At 41.8% G+C, this 21105-nt stretch overlaps 1 protein-coding gene across 1 annotated transcript in view; it reads right to left on the bottom strand.

Moving 5' to 3' along the window:
* ank1b (ankyrin 1, erythrocytic b) overlaps positions 1-21105 on the bottom strand; it is a 54135-nt gene that overhangs the window by 18719 nt on the left and 14311 nt on the right. Inside the window, exons 2-23 of the mRNA XM_053411384.1 lie at positions 10568-10669; positions 7885-7983; positions 7278-7376; positions 6877-6975; positions 6268-6453; positions 5897-5995; positions 5632-5730; positions 5398-5496; positions 4890-5087; positions 4402-4500; positions 4034-4132; positions 3348-3446; positions 2998-3195; positions 2772-2873; positions 2431-2529; positions 1986-2183; positions 1802-1900; positions 1437-1535; positions 1091-1189; positions 486-578; positions 219-291; positions 45-65 (exon numbers count right to left, since the gene is read on the bottom strand). Of these exons, the coding sequence (XP_053267359.1) occupies positions 45-65; positions 219-291; positions 486-578; positions 1091-1189; positions 1437-1535; positions 1802-1900; positions 1986-2183; positions 2431-2529; positions 2772-2873; positions 2998-3195; positions 3348-3446; positions 4034-4132; positions 4402-4500; positions 4890-5087; positions 5398-5496; positions 5632-5730; positions 5897-5995; positions 6268-6453; positions 6877-6975; positions 7278-7376; positions 7885-7983; positions 10568-10669 (2458 nt within the window). The remainder of the gene's footprint in view (positions 1-44; positions 66-218; positions 292-485; positions 579-1090; positions 1190-1436; positions 1536-1801; positions 1901-1985; positions 2184-2430; positions 2530-2771; positions 2874-2997; positions 3196-3347; positions 3447-4033; positions 4133-4401; positions 4501-4889; positions 5088-5397; positions 5497-5631; positions 5731-5896; positions 5996-6267; positions 6454-6876; positions 6976-7277; positions 7377-7884; positions 7984-10567; positions 10670-21105) is intronic.

Genomic DNA, 21105 nt, shown 5'->3' with positions numbered 1-21105 from the left:
CTAGCCACCGGACCCAACACGTAGAGATACAGACACAATCCTACCTAACGTTAGCTGGGCAACCCCTACAAAACAAATGGGAAAGGGACGTTATAAACAGTCATGTACTGAATTCATTGATAAGCCAATGTACCTCCCAAACATTCTTCTCCCACCAAAATCAGAGTCTGAGCTGAAAATGAATGATTGAAGCCGTGCAGGCAAATCAGATGACCTACCTTCATCCTCTGAGACATCCAGTATCTCATCCACCGTCTCAGGAAAACTCATCCGATGCTTCTCTGTAGTGATCTGTGAAGAGCAGGAGCAGAGAAGGGTGGAGAGGAAAACCAAGATTAAAACTCAAGTTTCAGGCAGTCGGTGGAGCTGAGCCTGATCAAGACTGGGGAATTGTTTTATTGAACATCTGAGTCATGGTGTGTCAAGGCTACTTCTCTGCGCACACAGGTGTAACCATGTGAACCAGGGATGATGCGTTCGCTCACCGCAGAGACGGACTCCTCGGTAACCAGCTTCAACACGTCAATGACGGAGATGTAACCGAGCCGCTTGGCGATTCCCAGGGGAGACGTCCCGTTCTGTACAGAGACGCATGAGAAACATCACACACAGGATTTCAACATTAAAATCCTTTTAATAAAGTATTCTATGTGTGTTGTATTTATTGTGTTTGTATGTTTTTATGTTCTATGTTCATTGTATGCACCAATTCCCAGAGCAAATTCCTCGTAGGTGTAAACCTACTTGGCAATAAATACATTCTGATTCTGATTCTGATAACAGCACCTGCTAATTTTACAGATAATGTCAAAATGTGATAAACCTTTTAGAAGTAGAGGGAGAAAACACAAAGTGAATACACATATAGAACGTTAAATCATTTAATAACAACAATTGCTCTAGAAGAAAAACTGAGCCGATGTTAACACACAACACTGTTTGAATGTGTGAGACCAAAAAGGAGGAATCATCTCAGTGTGATGTCGTCACTTTGCTTATTTGTTTTCACGTCATCTATTGGACCCGTGTTTATGTTGAGAGGAAGGTTATCACAGGAGAATGGAGGAAGGTTTTCCATAGAGCGTCTCACCGAAGTGATCTCATTCGGCTCGGCTCCGTTTTTCAACAGCAGGGTGACGATGTCGGTGTGGCCCTGCTGAGCCGCCTGGTGGAGAGGGGTGTAGCCCATCTGGAGGAGGAAAGATGGAGGTGGTCAAACAAAACAAGACACAGAGGCAGCCGTGATTCAATCTACGGTTTTGCCCGCTGACGCTAACACCAGCGTCGCCCCTGACATTCGGCTCATACTGGTGATTACTGGTGATTACTGGTGCGTAAACAAACACGTAAACAAAACTGCAAACATCAAAAGGACCGTATGGGGAACAGGTCTCACGTGTGTATATATAGTACACGTGAGAAAAGAGATGTGTTACCCTCGTCTTGCTGTTCACATGAGCCTGCTGCTGCAGGAGGAACTTCACCATCTTGATGTTGCCATAGTGACAGGCCACATGAAGGGGTGTGTAGCCCATCTGAGGGGAGCGAGAGAGAGAGAGAGAGAGAGAGAGAGAGAGAGAGAGTGAGAGAGAGAGAGAGAGAGAAACTTAAGATATTTATACATTCCATCTAATTGTGTGTACACTAAACATGGTATTAATAGTCATGACTCTATTTAATTAAGAAATTGGAGAAAACATCTTGTGATTAATGTGTGAAATAAATCAACTCGCTGACATCAACTTGATTATATTATATTTTTAGCGCGGGGTGCGGGGGGGGGGGTGTTTGTGGAGCTCACCCGTGAAGCAGCATAAACGGACGATCCCTGTTTCACCAGCGTGTCGGCGATGCCCACGTGACCCTCCTGAGCCACGAGGTGCAGAGGGGTCAGTCCACTCTGAAGGACAGAAGGAATTTAACAGGAGATGACAACAACGCAAATTATACCACCAATGCATTTGGAGCCGTTCTTCTCTCCATACCTTGTTTCCCAGATTCACGTTGGCCTGTTTGGCGATGAGCAGAGCCACGATGTCCGGCCGCCCCTCCTGTGAGGCCAGGTGCAGGGGCGTGATGCCCTGGAGGGACTCGCAGTTGGGCGAGGCCCCGTTCTGCAGCAGACAACTGGCCACCTCCATCTGGTTCTGCTTGGCGGCTATGTGCAGGGGAGTGTAGCCGTTCTGCAGAGAAACAAGGACAAGCAAGCACAGAGTGGGCATCGCCTGCGTCTTCACATTCTTCTTGTCTAATTTTAGATTAAAACTTAAATCCTGTTGTGAGAGAGAGTGTTTCAGAGAACCAAGATTGTCACGTAGTTGTGTTTAAGCACCACACACTCGTTTTGACCTGTTTATTATTTTGTGTCAGCGATTGGTTAGCATGCCTCCATGTGTGAGCACATCGGACACACGTATGTGAGCGTCTTACTCGAGCTGTGCTGTGTGCAGATCCTCCCTTGCTGACCAGAAGTCTCACAACATCCAGGTTGTTGTGATGGACGGCCACATGAAGGGGTGCCAGACCGTTCTGTTAAACACACGGACAAATACACAGATGTGCACATATATAAACCAACAGACACACACGGAGACAAGAAAACAGCACAGAAACACATTTATATATGAGACACAAACCACGATGCTCTATCAATCAGCTCGTTCTCTACGAGGTTGCGCTTCCTGGCTGGATTGATCGTCACAGCCTTGTAAAAAAGTGCGTCATTGTTTTCGAGGAGAGATGTGAACTAAGTAGAGCACAGACGGTCTCACCTTCCCGGCTGCGTTTGGGTTGGATCCTCTCTCCAGAAGGAGTTCTGCCACGTCCACCTTTCCATACTTCGAGGCCACGTGGAGGGGAGTGAAGCCCTTCTGCTCAAAAGAGAGAAAGACAGAGAAGTTTACAAAACATCCAACAGCTTAAGGCAGAAATGCTGTTGCACCATCTGAGCATTCATCCAGATGCGGCGGGATTCTTGTAATTTGGCTTCTGCTCTACCTTCGTCATCTTGATTTGCTGCGCTCCAGCATCCAGCAGTATTCGGATGGTGTGCACGTGTCCTTCACGTGCAGCGATGTGTAAAGGAGTGTGTCCTGCAGATGTAGCTGAGTCGGGGTTTGAGTTGTGCTCGAGCAGCAGCTTCACCAGCTCCTTGTGGCCCATACGGGCGGCACAGTGTAGAGGCGTCTGATCATCCTGGACCCAGACAGGAAGGAGGAAAAAGGTCAAACAGAATACAGGAAAATCCACTGTTAACTAGGTTTCTATTGATTTTGCACTTGAAGTGTTTAGGTTGTCTGACAGACCTCCTCTAGAAACACTTGACAGTTCCAGGGGACAGTTCATACCTTCGCCTTCGCATCCACCTGCGCTGAGTTCTGCAGCAGAAACTGAGCGACTTCACAGTGTCCTGCTCTGGAGGCCATGTGCAGGGGCGTCTCCACTTTCTGGTGGAGGTAAACACACACAACCACAATAAATCTACATAGTACAATGTGATTTGTATGCATGTAGACTTTCAGGTTATTCATCCATTACTGTATATTTGTGCGACTTTCAAGTTTTTCTAACTTGTAAAGAAAAACATGTTTCTTATGGTCATTTATTTACAGTTTTTTTACTTTAAGATCAAGGTTCAATATCTTTTTTGTTAAGTATAAATCAAATTCACCGATAAATCCACCTTGCTCATCTGAGGACCCATGGTTCAGATCAGTCTATTAATTTCAGTAATCCAGACATAATTAGAAGCTCATTCTACAATTTAATTTTTAACGACACTGACTTCACGTGGTGGTGAAAGAGAAACTATGGCTAATTGTTTTACTAATGACCCATACAATTAATCTTGTCCTGTAATTAAGTATTTCAATCAGCAAGGAATTCAATCTTTCTTAAAAATGTGAAGTGAGGACATTTTGTAACACATCTCAACACTAATAACTCAAACTGTTAATTTGATCAACTGGCAATATTGGAAAGTTAAAACATATGAATAACTTGTTTAATTTTGGGAAAGAAAACAGGATCTCACCACATTGGAAGCATTAGGTGAAGCTCCTCTTTGGAGCAGGTTCTTCACGATGTTCAGATGACCCATGAAAGCTGCTACATGAAGAGGAGTGAGACCAGACTGCACAAACACAGACAGAGAAGAGCATTCTCAATATAAATCCACTACCGAGACCACAGAGGACATTCTCTAGTTCTTAAGCCTAATCTGACCGACTGGCAGTCAAAACATTACAGACAGGAACTGCCATCTGACAGGGGAGTGGAGGAATTTGAAAATACAGCAGGGATTTATGAAGCAATGAAGGTTCAGGGTATTTTTTAAAGCCAGTAGTTCGGATTTTTATGATCATTTTCTGACTTGTCTCCTTTGTGGCCACGTCACCTCACCTCTGTGACAGCTTCTAAGGAGGCGGAGTGCTTCAGCAGCAGGTCCATGGACCGCATGTGGTTCTTCTTGCAAGCGATGTGGAGAGGTGTGAAGCCATTCTGGAAAAACAGAGAACAAGGTTCACAACTAGACATGTGCACGGTCCAGAAGCCTTTCGATCAAAAGACAAATAAAGCTTACAGGTTTTCTGCTGTAGGTTATAAAGGTTGAGATTATATTGTGTGCATTTCACAACTGTATCCAAACGGTGATGGTGTATGTAAAACATGGCAAGATAAAGATTCAAAGATAATCTGTACTTTCTACTCAAGTCCTCAACGATGAAAGTCATTTAATAATCTATATAGTCTTGAAAAAACAAGACATTCAAAGTAAATAACGGCTTCATTTTAAAATATGAAGCTCACAAGATACTTTAACCTATTGTAAAGAGTGACTAAAACCTTTTTTGAGTTTCAAGGTCACGTAAAAATGAGCGGGTAGTCACCAGAGCACGTGAATTGGCTTTTGCCCCCTTGTCCAGTAGGACTTTGGCCATGCGGTGGTGACCACAGTGGGCTGCTACATGAAGAGGGGTTAAATGGTCCAGCGTGATGTCATCAATCTCGGCGCTGTACTGCAGCAGCTGCTTGACACAGTCCATGTGGTCCCCCTGAGCTGACATGTGGATGGGGGACAGACCGTTCTGCAGGAGATGGAGGAAGGTGGAGAGGAGATGGAGATAGATTAAGTCGCATGAATCATCCTGACTGTAGCTCAGAGTCCTTAGCGCTATGATAATCAATCCGTGGTCGACAAGAGTTTAAATTAAAGTGCTCGGTTAGGACATTTTGAATTCAAGCTAATTAGCCAAACTTGCATGAAAGCGTTTACATTTTTAGCAAGCTAGAAATATGAGATTCAGTCAAAGTCAGTAGTCAACCGGAAACCTTGATGATCGATGCAGATTACAAAGGTTCCAGGGACAGATTACGTATTTCATTACGGTCATCTACCTTGGTTTTAGCCTGGATGGGAGCACCATGTTCCAGCAGGAGCTCAATAATGCGGACGTGACCATTCCTGGCTGCACAGTGGAGAGGAGTCAGCTCATCCTTCAAAGAGACGGAGAGGGAGACTCATTGGAAAAGTGTTTAACGGTATAAGGGACAGAAATGAGCACATTAGCAGGAGGGAGGATAACGGATGAGGGGAAACAGAGGTGATGAGCATCCAAACGGTCCTCCTACCTTTGTTACGGCATCAATCTGTGCTCCTCTGTCCAGCAGCAGTCTGACCATCATCACGTTTCCCCTCCTGGCAGCTATATGAAGGGGTGTGATGCCATTCTAGGGAAGCAGCGGACAAAACGAGTTAGTATTTGTGAGTCCAGATTATTTGAAAATATAACAAAAATAAGGTATAATAGAAACTGAACTAGATGTCTATGGGGAATACAACTGGAAATATTCCCGTTTTTCTCAGTTTCATTTCTGACCCTGCGGATCAACTGACCTTGGGTGTGAAGTTTACGTTGGCTCCTCTGTTCAGCAGCAGCTGGGCTACGCTCATGTTCTCATAGTGGGCTGCGATATGGAGAGGTGTGAAACCAGTCTACAGAGGAAGAGACGCGATGGGAGACGAGAGTGTAAAGACAGTCTATTTATACCACTATTTAAATGTAAGGTTAGACATGACACAGATAACAAGATGAGCGAGTTTGGGCATTTTTACTTAGTGTTATTTAATTTTGATATTCTATTCATTCATAAAGACAAAAGCCCAGTTTTTTGTACTCCTTCTGTACAGTCAATCCTTTTTTCTTTGATTGATTGTGTTATCATATTAAACCTTTACACCAGTATATATAAATAGTTGGTGCATACCTTGCTCAGTACATCCGCATTGGGATCGTTCTGTAGGAGAACTGCGGCGGTCCGCGTGTCGTCGTTGCGAGCGGCGATGTGCAGAGCGGGGAGCCGGACTTTGCCCTTGGTGCCGTAGTTGATGAGCAGCGCCACAACGTTTTCATGGCCCTGCTGGAGGGCGACGGCCAGTGGAGTGAAGCCGTCCTGAGGCGAGAGGGGACGAGGGAAAGAGATTGAGAAATAGTGGACGAGATAAAAAACAGGGCATAAGTGGAGGAAGAGGAGAGAAAGATAAAAGGACTGGTGAAGAGGTGAATAAGAAACCATGCAGAACAATGTCTTCTTGAGCTGATACAATGAAATATCTAACTTCTTGTTGCTCAGTTATTCTTTAACCCGACCTAAATAAAAGGCCAAATATGTATTTTTATGGAAAATGTGCCAAACCAACCATTAACCATCTCATTAACAACAAATTACCTGTGTAAAAAAAACAAGCAGCAGATTGTCACCTTCCTAAACTGTGCTTTTCTGTCACATTTCATGTAAAAAACAGATACCTATGATGTGTAAGGATCTATTTAAGGGAAACCTCACAATCCAACAGGCAGTTTGAGGGACACCTACCTCGGTCGGGAGACTCTGATTGGCTCCGTTCTCCAGCAGGAACTTGACGACCTCTAAGTGATTCTCCTGCGCTGCCATGTAGAGGGGACTGAACCCTTTCTGCTCGGGCACAAATTCATTATGTAGAGTTTTAAAAACACAATCACAACATAATTTCAACCTTTAGGACAACAAACACAAACACATCTACATACAAGTACAGATTTAAAGACTCAATTGACCAGGGGGAATACATATTTAACTGGTGTTTATCTTTCCAAGGACACACACCCGTACAGTACAGAGACTCACCCTCACAGATAATGTTTGTAAATTTATGGACAACTCTGTAGCTGATGCGTCACAAACACACACACACACAAACACACACTTTCTCTTGCTCACAGCTCATGGTGACTCACGTGTGACTGGGCATTAACGTTGGCACCATAGTTGACGAGCTCAGCCACCACTCTCTCCTGCCCCGCCAGCGCTGCAATATGGAGAGCAGTGTTCCCTTTCTGGAGGTCACACACACACAACACAAACACACAAACACACACGGAACCATACAAGGTGAGAGGACAATATAGAGTGAATGACAGCAAAACAATAGGAACATAATGGCCTCAATCTCTACATTTTGAACTTGACTCAGCCCTGTGTCTAGTGTTTTTTTTTGTTGACCAGTATGTTAAAGAGATAGTGAATTTTATTTATAGTCATTTCCTTTTTTTTTTTTTATTATAACTTTTTTTTACAGAAATACCCTGTTAAACAGACCCTGACAGGAGAGATACAAATATTGGATTTTTGCAGGCAACTTTACTTTCTTAATAATTTGATAAAGCTGGTTAAAAGTTTGTGGATAAACGTGTTAAGTGGATTATCTTGTCTAATCTTAATTTAGCTCATCCACAAACCAGTCCACGAGTTAAACTAAAGATTAGAAAAGTGCTTCATTTAGTTCAGTACAGTTCAGTTCAGAGTGAAACACTTCAGAGAACAAGCACAGAGAGAACAAAGTACCTTGGTGGTGGCTTCCAGCTCAATGCCGGCGTGGAGCAGCGACAGAACCATTTTGACGTGACCTTCTTTAGAAGCCAGGTGTAACCCGTTGAGACCATTCTTAAAGAGGCAACAGAGGGAGTTAGTCACATGGAAACTGGAAGAAACATAAGGTTAGGATACTCTGAAGTACTGAAATGTTAGTGTAATGAATAGAGTATTTCACAAACCCACTTAATATTCCATCTGTTCTGAATGCAACCAAATAACTTGAGGGATTTTAATAAGGATGAAGAGAAGCGGAACAAGCTGTATCTTGCAGTCTCACGCTCCCCCGAGCAAGTGCAACATATGCACATTTTCTCCAGCTGAGCAGAACATCACTCGTCTAGTTACTGTATCTCCACAATTAACAGATAAATAAACAGCAGGAGGACTCAGTTCTGACAGAATTAACAACCAGTGAGGGGGGGGGGGGGGGGGGGAGGCTGGCAGATAACTGCTCCATCTCAATGGTACGTTTATCTGTCTGGCTGAGTCTGAGCTACACAAACCGCCAGCTGTTACCAATCCGGCCACCAGGGGGCTCCACGTTCCATTCAAAACCATTCTGAGGCTTCCCATCATACTGCAGTGTCACTCAACTCAAAGGGGGTAACACATCATCACTGCAAGCATGCACTGAGGGATGGGAAACACTCTGCGCCTGCAAAGTGAGAACATGGGATTTTCTTTTTTTTTTCTTTTCAACAGACGAGTATCACCAGGGACAGAGAGAGAGAGAGAGAGAGAGAGAGGAACCAACATGAGCCTGCAGGTTTTCAGATGTAGTAAGGACGAGTTTGTGCTGCAGAATCACATACATCACAAATAAAAACACAATCTCTGCTCTTTGCCTCGGTCCCCATTAAAAACTCATCAATACGATGCAACAGATAGAGAAACAGAAGCAAACAACAACAAACTGCAGGGAAATTAATCACATGAGACATGAATTTGAGCCTTTAGCAACACAACTGGAAAAAGGTATGAATACAATGCAATTATCTAGGGGCATATCAATAACAATTATGTAGATGATTATAATCTTTATACCAAGGTGATAACAACCCTTGAACATTGTGCAAAATGCTTCTTTTTTTTGACTCAGCAGTCGTTTGTCTTCTCTTCTCATCTATCACTGTGTGTGTGTGTGTCTGTCTGTGTGTGTATAAATAGTGCAACACACACTGAGGGAGACAGGCGTTCATTCTTCATGCCCAGACTTCCTCTTCACCAGCACATCCCTTCTTTAACCCACATTCTGACAAGGTTAATGAGTGCAATTTACACAAACACACAAACACACAGAGACGCAAACACACACCTGATAATGTTGTGTTATGGTCATGATGCAACTGGATGTAAGAGAGGAGACAGTGAAGCCGCTCATTAAAAGGAACAATAATCTTCTTAACTTGATTAGCGTATAAGGCAATGAGGAGGTGTCTTTTATTTTACCATAGATTGAGAAGAATACTGTGACATTACTGCACATGGTGTTTTCAAATATTCCTCTATAAAGACTAAACTTTGCACAGTCTCTTCTTTCCCTTGTTACTAAACATTCTCCATTAAACCTGATTCATAAGCTGTAAACTTTGTGATTTGACTTTCCAATTAAATTCTTCTTTCCATGTTTATGATTTCCTTCCACAGAAAGAACGAGACACTCATTCTCCAAATTAATTATTATTCCAGTCCAACAGCACATATTCTGATTGGGTTGAGAACAATCTGATAATGGGTTAGAGGTAATTTGAAGGATTACAGCAAACATCTGGTCAAAGAATCTGAGACTTTCAGGGTTCTTACTGTCTCAGCAAAAAGTCCAGATATATATAATCCCACGGACAGGGGTGCCTCTCGAGGTGAAATATTTCATGCTCAGAACGATAGGTAGCCAGAAGGCAATGCGCGAAGGAACCAGTAAAACCAGACACATTTACTACAACCAATATGCTGCCGCTGGGCTTGAGTGAATGACCTGCAGGGTGGTTTCCACTATACTATAAAATAAACATGATCTAGACCAGCATGGGTGGAAACCTCTCCAGACTAACATTACTAACTCAAGCAGTAACATGCTCATGCCTCGGTTCAGCAGTGATCTTTACTGTGTATTAACAATTTAATATTTCTCTATTAATAACCACGACTGCTATAGGTTTTGACCCCTTAAGAGAACGAGCCTAGACTCCAGACTCTGGTTTTTCCATGTCAGTTAAAGGACCAATGCCAATATCAACGTCCTGACAGAAATAGCAAAAACATTTATGCACTTGAATTTTAAATCAAGGTATAACTGCTACTGAATGATTTAGAAGTTAGCTTAAAGTCCTGCAGACACAAACACGGTAAGGGGAGAGTCGATGGACGTGAGCAACAAAACAAACTCCAGACTCAAACGTTGAGAAGGCCCTTTCCCCGTTGAGACACCATGTGGCAATGAATCAAGAAGATGGGGAGGAGATAACAGCTGAAGACGTGGACCCATTCTACAATCACATTAAATTCTACACAAAGACTTTCTTATCCGGCCATGAAATGAACCCTCGCCACAATCTAATTTGTTTCGTTAACTGGAATCTGTGAATGGGATCTTGCTGCCACCGACACACAAACATTGATCTCCGGATAGGGAGCCTGATCGAATCCAGCTCACTTGATTAGATATGTTGATGTCCAGTCCGTTCTTGAGGTGATCGTGAGCCTTGTCCAGGTTCCCCGAACGAGCTGCACGCAGGAAGCTGGTGGATGCATCCGCCTGTAAAGGACAAAGAGGAGGAGTGTTAGAAAAAGGGAAAGAGGCGATTGTTGCAGATTAATAAGTTCGCAAATAAATAAATATATATACAGCAGCTCCTCCAGTATTATCCACAAGTTAGGATGCACTCAAAGCCCCAGTCAGGTTACAAACTGCTCGTCAATCCCCTCATGAAATATAACAATCAGTTAAAGGCGAGACACACAAATACAATACTACATCCATCTGCTCACCTGCCCTCTGTCAGAGGCAGAAAATGTCAGAGCGGCTTCAGTTGAGCTTCGCCCACACTCTGCGTTTGGCAAGCCTTCATAGCCGAGCACACTTCACCACGAGCTCCGCTGCCTGCCTGATCTCAGAGGGGAAAGCGCCTGTGGCTGGTGTGAGTGTGTGTGTGTGTGTGTGTGTGTGTGTGTGTGTGTGTGTGTGTGTGTGTCAGTGTTTGTACGCCCACCTCTGTATTCATTCATCAGCCAACAGTGTAATGCAGCTGACCTGCAAAATGAGATGCTTCCAATGCCCTGAAGAGGTATTCTCCCTCTCTCTCTCTCTCTCTCTCTCTCTCCCTCCCTCTCTCTCCCTCTGCTCTTGACCCAGCCCCTCTCCACCCCCGTCACCGGCAGAGTTACGGATCTGTTTGAGCTGTTACTCTCAAGTGGCTTAATATCCTGAATTGCTGAAAGACACGCCTGCCCTTTACAAATCACTGAGACTTTTTGTTCCCCTCCCATCATATTGTATCTCTGCTGATGCTGGTGATTGACACACTCTTTTGGATTTGATCAACACACACACTAGATATGCTTTCCTATCAACAGTCTTGTTTTCCCAACTTGATTTATATCATTGCTGCTTTTCATGTCCTTTCTCTCCATTAGTTTTGTGTTCGACTCCTTTTTATAAAGAAATCTCAGGATTCGCCCCTCAATGAGATTCTTTGACATTTCTTATCTAACTCTCAATTCAAACCAGGAAGCTCTGTCAATTATTACCTGTGCAAAATAGATTATGATTTCATCCCTGTCCATTACGGGTTAGTTGACTTGATGGATTCTTTGTTTATTGGGAGAATAACTCGAAATATAGAGAACGGATGTTCCACATAACTTAGAGGAAGGATGGGCCTGATATCTTTTCCACTTTCTTTCTTCTTTATATAAAATATTAATCAATTTCCCAGGGAATCATTTATGCTTCTTCATGAAAAAAATAATATTTCAGGGATATCTAGGGTGACAGGGTGATCAGCTGACATCAATGTGTGTGTGTGAAATCTGGATCTTTTTGATTTAAACAAGATTTCATACAGGGATTGGATTTTAAAGTTTTGCTTCACATTGCGATGTTGGGCCCTCGGCAAAAGTATGCGCTCTACTGAGTGCCATTATATTATTACTTACTTACATAGACCCCAGGCCTCTGAATACTTCCCAAATCCACTCTATACTAAAAAGATTTGGTTCCTTTGTTTGATGTGTTTGCGAGCTGTGTTTTTTTTGTGCCTCTATTGTTCCATTGCTAAGTGGCTGAGTGACTATGTGATCTATTCCCCATCTCATCCTGGGCTTTGAACATGAGAGCTAGACATTACTCAGCATAAGAGACTGAGGGACAGGACTTCAAACAGCCTCTGACAGGAGCCTCTGCAGATTCACATCCTAAAGCGTCGGCACTGTATGTTTTTATCTGCCTGTCCCACTATAAATATTTAAAAATGAGGAAACTGGCTTTTGAAAACATGCCTGAATCCACCATTTCTAATATCACAGTTAACCTTTTGTTTTCTTCTTCTCCACCTGCATCCCTCCTCCTCCTCCTCCTCCTCGTTCCCCAAGACTCCACACCTCCCTGCTTCATGAACCAGATTTCTATGTGCATCCATCATCTGGAATATGAGCTTGTTAATGAGTGTCTGTGCGTATTAATTCAACAACAGCATGAGTCATGTGCTGACCATATTTAGCAGAAAATGGAAAAATCTGCCACCACCTTCCATAAACTGATTCTGGTGTTCATGTTGCTGTGAGGCTGGAATCCAATTTCCTCACTACCTTTTACTATTCATCCATAGATCACAGATAGATGCCCCAGATCCTGGCAGTTCCTTACTACTTTAGAGACCTTTCCAATGCATGAATCAGTCGTTCCCCTGCCTGTAAATCAGATTTTCCTTCTCCTGTCGCTCTTTTTCATCTGGTTCACACATTCTACATGATCATTTCACACGTATTTACTGGATACCATCATTACCCTCAGTGTAGCAATTTTCATCTAACTGTTCTTGAGAGGTCATTACTAAATCAATACAGTAAAACAAGAATACAGTCTCATTTCACAAGTGAGGCCATGTGATGTGATCCCTGGGCCAAATGAAACCAGATGTTTCACTCTATCTCTGCCTCAGGTGATAATGAAGAGTTTTATAATGTGAGGCGGGAGACACAGGCTGATTGAGCTCGATGCCAATTCACAGCAAGTGGGCGAGCAGTGATTGATTTTTAGAAATTTTTTGAAAACCCATGAGGCCAAAAGTGTTTTTCATCTCAACTTCACGCTTCATAACTTATTCTAACGTATAGCATTAAAAGAAGCAACAGCAACACACAACCAGTCAGTCGAGTTATCTAGAAGAATACTACATTTTAAATATCTGACTTTAATCCCCCCAAAAAACAGCCCTGTTACTTTATCTCATTTCAAATTAAATACTCATAACTTCTTCTGAGTCACTAATGCTGTGTAGAGGGAAATCCATTTCACATCAGCCAACGTCAGTGGAAATATTCATGGGTCGACTTATTAAAGCTGAGGTCTTTTTTTTTGGCGATGCCTTAAGAAACCCTGCAGCAGCAGCAGCTGATGAGGACACCCAGCGTAAGTGTTGAAGACATAAGTAGAGTGTAAACAAGTGTAGCAGCAGCATATTTACACCGTTTGATAAAGAGCCACATTCCTCAGGCTTGGGTCAACGTCTCAGAGGCCACAACTCAGTCAGCGCTGAGATGCTGTGTGAGGCAACACAGCATCAAATCCTTGAAGATTTGGTCACACAAGCTTTAAACCAGTCATAATATATGGAGTTTAATCCCAGTTTTGACTTGCAGGTCAATAATCACTCATGGCTTTGATATATTATGACATATACAGAAGCCCATGCTCCAAGTGGAAATGATTATCCGTAAAACATATAAGTCAATAAAACCATATGTTTGACTTATTGAGATCAGCTGCTGTGCAATGTTCACATGTTATTTTCTCACTTATAAAGATTTCAGTTAAAATGCATTGAAATAGATATCGCCACTGAATGTACAATATAAGTTTATGATTCCTTTAATAAAAATGTATAATGTCAGATTGAATTCTATATGTTAAATCTTTACTCACATCTGTAGAGTCCAACACTTGCTCACGAGCTGGGAATATGCTGGATGTAAAATTGTGAAAAGCAAACAGTGTTATATTGACGTTTTTGTGTGTGCGTGTGTGTGTCTGTGCGTGTGTCTTTGTGTGTTTGTGTGCTGTAATTTAAGATTCGCTCATCCTTGTGCTTCGTGTTGCAGCATCTCCTTCCTGTGTGTTGAAAATCGGACTTGAATATTCTCACAGTTAAACACGCATTCAACCTCATGCTGAGCCAAAAATAGATTGGTTTACAAAAAGGAAAACTCGACACCACTGAAGCCAGAAGAGGCTGAGACGTCTGGTATTAATACTGAGCGAGAAAATACTGAATCTGAACTGCCATAGGCAAAATCACATCAGTTTTCTGTGCTTTTCTTCAATACACACACAAGCATTAAATAGTTACTTTTAATATATTAAAAATTACAAACGAGTGAGCAAGAGCATGTGAAATAAAGTATTTTTATAGAAACCAGACCCACAAGATGAGTAACACCTCATTCCTAAAAAGGAGAAGGTAAAAATAAAGAAACACATGGAACTGAGTCACACACTTGATATGAGCCGTTATATAAACTGCTCCTGCCGCTGGTGTGAACTCTACATCTATAATGTGACGGTGTCCATGTAGACGTGTCTGCTGACACTGTCACATTATACATGTAGAGTTCACACCAGATATTAACTGATGTTAGCCTAGGGTTAGGGGTCAGGGTAAGTATTCCGACCTTAGTCGCATGATATTGCATAATAATGTTTGGTTCAGTTACTAACCTGCTTTATGACACATGCCCTGGATTTTAGTGTAAACAAGATGTAATATTGATGTGAGTCAGATCAGAAAATGCTCTGCAACATGGAATAACTCATAAGATCAGTAGTTCGAACATGGAACATAGTGAATGATCTGAGAAAGCGATTTAAGTTTTCAGAAGGATTTATGTCAGAATGTGTCAGGAGTGATTTCATTGTCCTCAGGACACTCGCGTCTGTCTCCCCAACTCGACTGGTGTCTGTGTTAAACACTCGTGATCTTGGGAGGAGTTGAGATGAGATACAGACATTCGATCCCCCGGTATCACAGACTGTGTGTGATGCAGGAGTTTGATGGCTCTCTGTACTGTGGGTCTGCTCTGACAGAAGTCATTGACAGAAAGTTGCGAACGTGTACTTATTGTAGTGGCAGCTCCTGTCACTTCAGATTTTTTAAAGGAGACCTTGTGTCACTTCAAGTTGAGACTTCTCGTCACGTTTCAACATGCATCTCGTCACCTGCTACTTCTTTACTATGACATGGAGAGAGTGTGTTTAAGGAAATGGCAGAAACCAGCATTTTGTCTCAGAAACTCTTCTTATATTGACATGGTTTGGTTTATTAGATGTAATTCACTTCTGCGAGTACCTCTTATACTATTTTCTACAAAATGTTCTACTTAATTCCTCTGCATTCATATTCATAATAAGATATATGTTAATAGAGTTTGCCAAAATGTGTCTGGACCTAAAACACTTTGTGAAGAGAGGAGAACTGTGACTGAAGAAACTAGTCAGACTGAGGGTACTTCATTTTCCCTGGTCACTGTCTACACCAATGAGCTCCAAGATTGCTAAAGCCTAAGTGTTATAGGGGTTAGGTTCATCTCCTCTATAAAAAACAATGAGAAGGACACAGAGGCTGAAGGTTTCTAAATATCCTGATCCATCACTACAGGTAGATGGAGAACCTGGACTAAGAGGCAGATGCTGGAAAATCAAGAACAAGATTTAAAGTAATGCCGGAGCTGAAGCAGCATATTTGGAATATTATGATGAATACTGGCCGACAGTGAGTCACAAATTATAAGTGTGGATGGAGAAATTGTGGCCATTTGTCACTGTGAGCATTAACAAGAAACTCAATTCACACAAGGCTGTAAACAAATGCATATGGAGACAAATTACCTACAAACACACGCATGCGCCCAAAGCAGAACTAAAAATAGCCGCACACACGCCACAGTATGTTAGCGCTGGCACCAACAAGGAGGGAGATGGATCACAGTAATGAATCCTCATGGGTTTTAACAAAGACACGCTTCTGTTGCAAAAGACAGAATCCCAGCAGCAGAAATGAACTATAACGATGCAGAGTCTCACATTCCAGGGTAAGCTTTACACATAAAGCCAAGATACAGGAGGATTTGCAGGCTCCGACAGCAGGAAACAGAACGTGACACTTGTGAGTGCAACTAGCAGAGCAAATACTAATGTGCGTGCACGGAAACAGAGAAAAACTAGATTTGGAGAGTATATAGAGAAACACGCAAAACACAGGATAAAGCAAAGCTTCATTTTGCACGCTATGTTTTATCCAAAGCACCTCAGTTCCAGGAGTGCTCATGATTTTATTATCAACCCCAAATCCAGGGTGTGTTGTTCTGTCACACGTACTCAGAGTATAGGACTCTAAACATGGCAGCCTCACTGGACCGTGCCATACAGGGACACATTAAAACAAGGCACCCAATTTATCACTTCAAATTTAGCAGGCACTATTTCTTCTTTCCCACTTTGGTCCATGGTTTTCCTGAAACATTCCCCAATTCCCTGAACTTCCCTCGGTCGGTAAGAGTAAAGCCCTGTAGCAAGAACGCTCCCAGAGTTAATGAAAAATACTGATCAGTTTAACATAAAACATTTATATCCCACATACGGTAATTTAGGGGTGATGAGAAATAAATCATCTCATTCTGACCAGTGTATAAAATACATTGCAGTTACTTTGATGCCCCATCTCATAAACTTTTTATCACACCCCAGTAAGTGAGAAAAGATAAAGAGTATCATTTATCTTTTAGATTAATAAATAAGTAGCAAGTCCTGGAATTAAAATACTGCACTGAAAACATCCATCATTCTCCACAGTTTTATTTAAATGTGATAATTGGTATTTCATTGGTATTCCCATGATTAGTATTTCAGATAATAAATATTATAGACAAGTAAATAATTGAAGAAAACGGAAAAATTTGAATCTCACATTTGAATTTACCTTATAAAAGGTGCGTCCTTATGATGGTATTACTGCTCTAATATTATATTTCAAGTTTTTATATAGATGTGAATGATTTAATTATAATCATCTGTACTATTTGTGTGTAAATATTTGTGTATTAAAGAGATGCAGCATAGAAATTGTAGTAACCTCAATTAAAACAATTAACAGTGCAAAGAAAAGAGGAAATCAATTTAAAAGCATGCCTCTGCCGGGCAAGATTAAGTCATAGCGCGGGAAAATGAAAAATCAATGGAGCCCAGCTCAGACTCTGCAGAGTGGGAGTTGATTCAGTATTGATGGATGGATGGATGAAAAGGTGGCAGGAGTCTGTGAGAAGGAGATGGAGCAACAACAACACATAAGCACAGATCCTGCACATGCTAAATAACAACAGCCACATGCAGGGAGCGCAACTTTTACATTTAAAGATTGTTATTAGAGAGATTATTAGTCGGCACGGCCATTTTCCAGGGGCTGACTTAAAAAAAAAATGATTTTGTCATAAAAGTCAAGACATTAGATCTAATTAAAAATAGGGTGGGTTGTTAAAAATTCACTTTTGCAGTGTGACTCTTTGAAGATCTCCAGTTTGCACAAAGAAAGACTTTTTAACAAATCTTTTTTGATAAACAAAAAGACTAACAAATAGTGAGACGTCAGATGAGAGAGAGAGATTAATTAAAGACAGTTATGATGCCGACTCCAAATCCTCGCAGAAAGAAGAGTACTACAGGACGTACAGTATGTACTTCGAAATCACACAATCATCTAGCACATCTAACGTTCAATTATACCACAAGTATCTGCAGGCGAGCGACTGCTAACAGCTTATATTAATTTTGTATATTCGTGTTCCTCTATCTTCTCCTTAAAGCTAAATTCTGTTCAACCAGCTGCTGCTCATTCCGAAGCCTAATTTGCTCTTTATCTTGAAAAAAAAAAAACAGGAGTTGAAAACGGAATAAAAGAATAAATGAATGCAGCAACACCAAAATTCCTCCACACTGTGAAACGATGAGACACATTAACAACACGGATCTCCCTCTCGTCTTCTCTGTCCCTGCACTAAAACAGAGCATCTGAAATATTTAGAGCCTCTGTCAGGCCAATGCCTCTGCAACCAATTACAATCAAAGCATGCTTTTCCTTATTTCTGTACGTCTTGATGTCTCGCTCTGTACAAATCACACTCACGCACACACAAGCTACAGTAATACTGGGGCTGTTACTATGTGGTATGTGTGTCTTCAGAGAGATATTAATACAAAATACACAATAATCAGGGAAGTGATCAAGAAAAAGGGGCCGTACACAACTATATGCACACACACACTGTTGGTGAACACATGTATAGTTTTTGATGTTTAAGGATACCTGCCTATGCCAACTGACAAGATAAAAATTACTTAATAAATTTGAAGATCAAACATTGGAGCAGAAATATAAGAATAAAATTGTTACAGATAAGAAAATTCTGTAAACTTCAAATGACATAAAACAATCAAAAAATAGTCGGTAAGACCAGAGCTAGCATAACAAAATATATAAATATATTAAAAAAAAACTGATATTTTGGCATTTTAGCCCTCTTTGGCGTTTTAGCCTTCTATTCTGTATAATTTATCATTTTTAAACTTAAGTTTCATTGTTTAAACCCCATTATCTCTGTTTAGAAGAATGTCCCTTTACACCCTTTAAACCCTTTTCACTACCTTAAAAATCTGTTGTGAGCATTTCTGCCTAAAGCAGAGAAATTAAGAGACGAGAGGGAAAGAGAGTAAAGAACAACAGTGACAGGGCGAAGTGGCCCTGGACCCCTGAATTCATAAGCAGCTGCTCAGCTCCACATCATATCCACTCATTCCTCATCATTACTCCTTCAGCATCTCTCTCTCATCCTCACCCTCACGTCTCTTGCAGCTTTGTGCAACCTTCCTCTCTCTCTCTCTCTCTTTTCATAACCTTTCAATATTTATGAGCACTGCAGAAATGCTACTGGCAAAGCATGCTGAGTAGAGCTGTCCCTCAGAGTCAGGCCCTGACGTCATCACTCTGTGCTGGCATTCTGGGCTCCCAGCCCTGCATTTTAATACCAGACAGGAAATTAGGGTCCCATCGGGGAATTGAGCCATAAACTACATTCAAACAACTTGCATATAAATGATTAAGTGTTGGGTATATGCGAGTGTCAGGTGTTGGCCACTGTATCACAATATCCACTAAGACATAAATAATTCATGCTGCAGTCAGATGCCATAAAAAAGAAATGAAATAAACGGTTGAACACAAACAATTTCTGTTGAGAAAACAACATATAGTTTAATAAATCTGACGCTCAATACAGGACACATTGGTTTTTAGACTAACTTTAATGGTAGCTCAGTTAAATTAAGTGATACAACATGCACAACATGTGGGAACTGGAGGAAATACAAAGGAAATATCACAAATATGACATATTATTGTCGTCCTTTTCCTCTTATAACATTCCATAAATATTTACAAAGAAAAAGGTTCTATTGTGGAAGGAGATCCTTTTATGATAACCCATTCTTGAGTAAATGGATTGAAGTAAATGAATAAAAGTCCTTCAGGAAAAGAGAAATAGCTCATAAATGCTTTATAAAGACACAAAAACTGCAAAGACAGAAAAAGGGGGGAGAAGTAAAAAATGAAGGTGCGAATATGAGGAAGACGAGGAGACACGGAGAAGCTGGGAGCCACAATGTCTGAAAGTCATGTGTGCATAACTAATGCACAGCACTCAGCCGCACATGGTCAGTGCCGCCCCCCCCCCCCATAAGGCCAATAAACAATCACTGGTGACAGGAGAGAGCAATCAACAGAGGGAGGAGCCAGGGTGATGGATGGGAAGACTGGGGAAGACAGGAAGGACAAATAGAACAGAGCAAGCTGGAGGGATGATAGTGTAAATCCAAATAAAAGATGGCATAAAGGACATAAAAGGGTAATGAGGGAAATAATGAGCGAGAGGAAAAGGGGGAGAGAAGAGAGGTGTGTGGAGAAGGAAGGAAAGGGGGGAAGGGGATTGCAAGGAAAGGAAGCTAAGGAGGATTACTGAGGTCTCGAGAAACATGTCCACCTCAATATGAAAGCTGATAAATTTAAATAAGCTGTTTCTACATGCTGAATGGATTATTTCCATAGTGGCATTTCAGATTTCCACTTTGAAAACACTAATGCAATGCAAAGAACTTGGCTTTGAACCACACGTCTTTAAGCATTTTATTCCTCCCTCAGGTCTGTTTTTAAAGGTGGACGACATTTCAAACGATCTGTTTTGGTGGTTGTAAGCTTTAGAGTGGTTAAAGGGCCAAAGCTGGAATGATTCCATTAGCGTGGACATGACTTCTACAGTGATATGGAGAGGTAGAGGTCAGGTGCAAGAGAGGAAGACGGAGCGAGGAGGAGGAGGAGGGGGAAAGTGAAAACGAGCTGCGAGAGAAGTCACGTGTTGAAGCAAACTGTGTGTGTGTGTGTGTGTGAGTGATGGGAGAGAGATAGATGTCTAAGAGGAAGTTATCCCGGCGCAATTTGCTTTGTACTTCTATTACCCCTCCAACGGGAAGAGGTCAGAGGTCACAGTCAGATAGAGAGAGGGAGCTTTGAGGCCAGAGAGGATGCGGCGTCCTGCTCGGAGACACTGAAGCAAGGTCAGTCATTCCCTGATAATCAAGTTGGGTGGGTGGGGACGGGTCTCCCCCCCCGGCTTGTACTGTACGAGTCAACACACTCCCAACTGACAGCAATGGAGTGATGATTCATCACTCCACTGCAATGATTCAGCCTGTCTATATGTCTATTTCATAGACTGGAGATGGGAAACCTCTGGCCTCTGGAACATATTTTATATGTGGCTGGCAAGAAAAGCCATAAGCAGAAAATAGGCTAGTTTATTTTGCCCTACCAGAAAATAAGCTAATAGCAGAATAATGTTTTTCAGGTGGAACCCTTTCTATCAGGGTGAACAAAA

This window comes from Pleuronectes platessa, chromosome 19, assembly GCF_947347685.1.
Source record: "Pleuronectes platessa chromosome 19, fPlePla1.1, whole genome shotgun sequence".
NCBI lineage: Eukaryota > Metazoa > Chordata > Actinopteri > Pleuronectiformes > Pleuronectidae > Pleuronectes > Pleuronectes platessa.
The sequence above is the reverse complement of the archived record's forward strand: the minus strand, read 5'-3'. Positions and strand labels throughout refer to the sequence as shown.